The sequence below is a fragment of the Etheostoma spectabile genome, chromosome 18 (assembly GCF_008692095.1).
Source record: "Etheostoma spectabile isolate EspeVRDwgs_2016 chromosome 18, UIUC_Espe_1.0, whole genome shotgun sequence".
Taxonomy (NCBI): Eukaryota; Metazoa; Chordata; class Actinopteri; order Perciformes; family Percidae; genus Etheostoma; species Etheostoma spectabile.
Window position 1 is genome coordinate 9,806,799 of NC_045750.1, and position 3,263 is coordinate 9,810,061.

At 40.8% G+C, this 3,263-nt stretch overlaps 1 protein-coding gene across 1 annotated transcript in view; it reads right to left on the reverse strand.

Annotated features, from left to right (window-relative positions):
* LOC116706690 (EF-hand domain-containing protein 1) overlaps positions 1 to 3,263 on the reverse strand; it is a 6,223-nt gene that overhangs the window by 1,640 nt on the left and 1,320 nt on the right. Inside the window, 4 exon segments of the mRNA XM_074783890.1 lie at positions 644 to 755; positions 900 to 1,148; positions 1,904 to 2,206; positions 2,338 to 2,517. Coding sequence (XP_074639991.1) covers positions 644 to 755; positions 900 to 1,148; positions 1,904 to 2,206; positions 2,338 to 2,517 — 844 coding nt within the window.

The window sequence follows — 3,263 nt, forward strand, 5'->3', positions numbered from 1 at the left end:
ACAAACCCAAGGACGCTTAACAAACAAGGGGGGGGGGTTTAAGAGGTGGCCAGGAGAGATTAAATTCCATAAACCTCAGTGAAGAGGTATGTTTTAAGCTGGGTTTTAAAGGTTATAATAGAGGCAGAGCGAATAGCAAGAAGGAAGCTGGTTAGAGCGATGGTGCACTGACACAGAAGGCTCTGTCACCAAATGTCCGGAGCCTGGATTTTGGGACAGAAAGCAAGTCCTTGTCAGAGGACGCAAGGACCGTGACGAGTGTATGGGTGGAGCAGATCTGTTAGGTACTGAGGTGCAATTCCATGGAGAGATTTGTATGTCAGTACGAGAATTTTATATTTGATCCGGGACTTAATTGGCAGCCAGTGTAGTTCTTCAGGATGGGAGTGATGTGAAGTCCAGGTTTTGTGTGGGTGAGCATCCTAGCCGCAGAGTTCGGACGTACTGAAGTCGTCAGTAGATTTGCTAGGCAGACCAAAAAGGATACCGTTGCAGTAATCAAGCAGGGAGGTGGTGAAGGAGTGGAAGAGGGTCTCAGTACAGAATTGGAAAGCACTGTCGGGGTCGGAGATGTTCTTGAGATGGTAAAAGGCAGTTTTAGTAGTGTTTTTGATGTGCTGTTGGAAGGAAAGGGTGGTTTCGCGTTGGTTTTCCAGCATCTTTAGCACATTCTTTTTGGGAGTCTTAGGAATTAAAGACAAACAAATCTAGAGGGAGTCGTCAAGAGAACCAAATCCATTATAGGGAGGAACCTCCTGTAAATATGGACAGGATATGGAAATGAATAAGAAAAACAGAATTATCTAGTATAATGACATAAAGTCACATACACTTAGGCAGTACAGTTTATATAGTTTGACGAAAAGACAAAGATGGAAAAATACATTTCAGTTTCTCACCTTTCTCTCCTGAAGCAGGTCAGTCTTTTTTGGTATCTCTGAGGGTTTCATCTCCCTTTCAGGGTGTTTTTTTTGGTAGTACTCTTTAGTGAGGCCATAACAGTCGTAAAGCAGGAAGCGACGGCCCATCAGCTTTATCGTTCGACCCACATGGAAGTCTTTGGGGGAGTAGTACTCGTCTACTTCCGCTGTTGAAGCCTCCAGCACACAGCTGGGAAAGGTCTCTGGATAGAAATAAGTAGAGTGCTGCTATTGCTATTCATTTATCTTTAAATCTGTTTTTATGCTGTTTCCTCTTTTTTTTAATCAATTCTGCTTTTTTTCTGTAGTGCAAGGAATAGTTGACATTGACAAAACATTATAACACATACTCAATTACAGAGCAATAGGACATAAATTGTGATGTAAATGTGATGTTACTTTTAAAATGAGAGTCAATTTCCTAAGGCAATAACTTTTACTGTACGTGACCGGATGCAAAGAGACACCTGAACATTGCACTGTGTAAGATCTAATGCAATTATATATGTCAGCTATGTCTGTAAATCATTCCTTTCACACTACTCTACATATTGTATAATCGCTCCAATACTCACAATGTGCACCACTGTATATACTGTATAGTTATTTATTCTGCATAACCATAGCCTGTACATACCTGTGGTAACAGACACTCATATAGACACATACAGTATCTATATGTTTGTATTGCAGTATGGTCAGGCTGTTTTTGTTCTGTGCTGAGGTGTAAGGGTTAATGATTTCAGTAAGCGAATGAGTTTGCTGCGGCAGTAATATCTTTCTTTGCAGTGAAGGTTTGAGAAACTCCAAATGTGGTGAAGACCTAAAGTTACTGTAACACCTCCAGCATAAGAGAAATACTCCTTGAAAAGGCAGAAACCCTCTGACTAGGGCACTACAATATTAAATGTTTATAATTAAGTCATCAAAGTCTTCTGAAACCTCTTCCAAGTCTTTGAATTATTTCCAAAATTCTACAACACAGGGGAGTGTTGTACCTTTGTAAAAGCATTGCAATGTGTGATGTGGTACTTGAATCCGTACACCTCCAGATCCATGCCAACATTGAGGTCTGTCCACTGGTAATGCTGTCCATGTTCATTACTGGTTAGACGCTGGTGACGGACCCGTTTCCCCTGCGGCATCCCAGAATTCTCCACCAAAGGCACAACCATCGACATTGTGTCATCCTCAAGATAGTAGTTAGGTACCACCGGACGCACATGGAAGTTCTCTTCAGCTGAAAAGGGGATATTTTCATTAAAGTGTATATAGTAGCGCATCACCTACAAGACAAGAGGGTGGTGAAGAAGAGACAAACAAGAAATTAATTTGACAATTGGTTGAACAGCAACATCTGGAAAGAAAAAAAAACTTCAAATACTGGTCTTCTAAGCCTTATTGTGCCTTATTGTACCTTCGTGTCAAGGGCCACATAGGCTGGGATGAATCTTTCTACTACTCATTGTTCAAAAGGACCTGTAATCCATCCATCTGGTGTCATGAAAAACTCACTAATCTCTTGTTGGATCAACTGCTCTGATAAAAGAGGATTCTATTCAATGCCCATAGTAGGTTTACGGGGGTAAGCATAACTCTAGTAAATCACAATACTAATCCCTCTCCAATCACATCACATTGCAATTCATATGAAATGTTGCATAAATATCAACCATGAAGTTAAAACACGTGAGCCCACAGGGACACTCAGCCTTGCTGAACTTTTGTTGTACTCAAGACTAAACTATTCAAATTAGAGAGGAGTTGTAGTGCTTGGGTTCATTTTTTAGGGCTGCTTTGCACTTTGCAAGCCACCAGATGTCCCTGTTTGCACTGTGTTTGAAGCCCCAAAGCTTTACATCTTCAAATCTTCTTTGGCACAAATGGAAAGAAAGCCCCAGGGCTTCATAAGGCTATAGTCCCCTATCAATATAATAAAAACAACAGTAACAAAGACTATCACATAAATAACAGACATCGTCACCACATTTAAGAATAATCTGAAAACCCTCCTCTTTGATAAAGCTTATAGTTAAGGAGTGAGGAGTTGCGGCGTCCGCCTAGCCAGGCCCAGCTGCTTCTCTTCATAGTCGTCAGATTAATTTACCATATAATCAATAATATAATAAAAGTAGAGGAAGGCAGGGCAGTACAGCCTGATCCCGTTGGGGTGAGTTCTATCCCGACCAGGCTCCTCTCCTTAACCTGTCTCTCCTTCTTTTATATATTTGTTATTCTGTTATTTCCTTCCTTTGACACACTGAGCTGCTCTCTCCTTTATCTTTCCATTTATGTATATGTATGTATGTGTTATTAATGTGTGCACTTTTAGAGAGTTGCTCT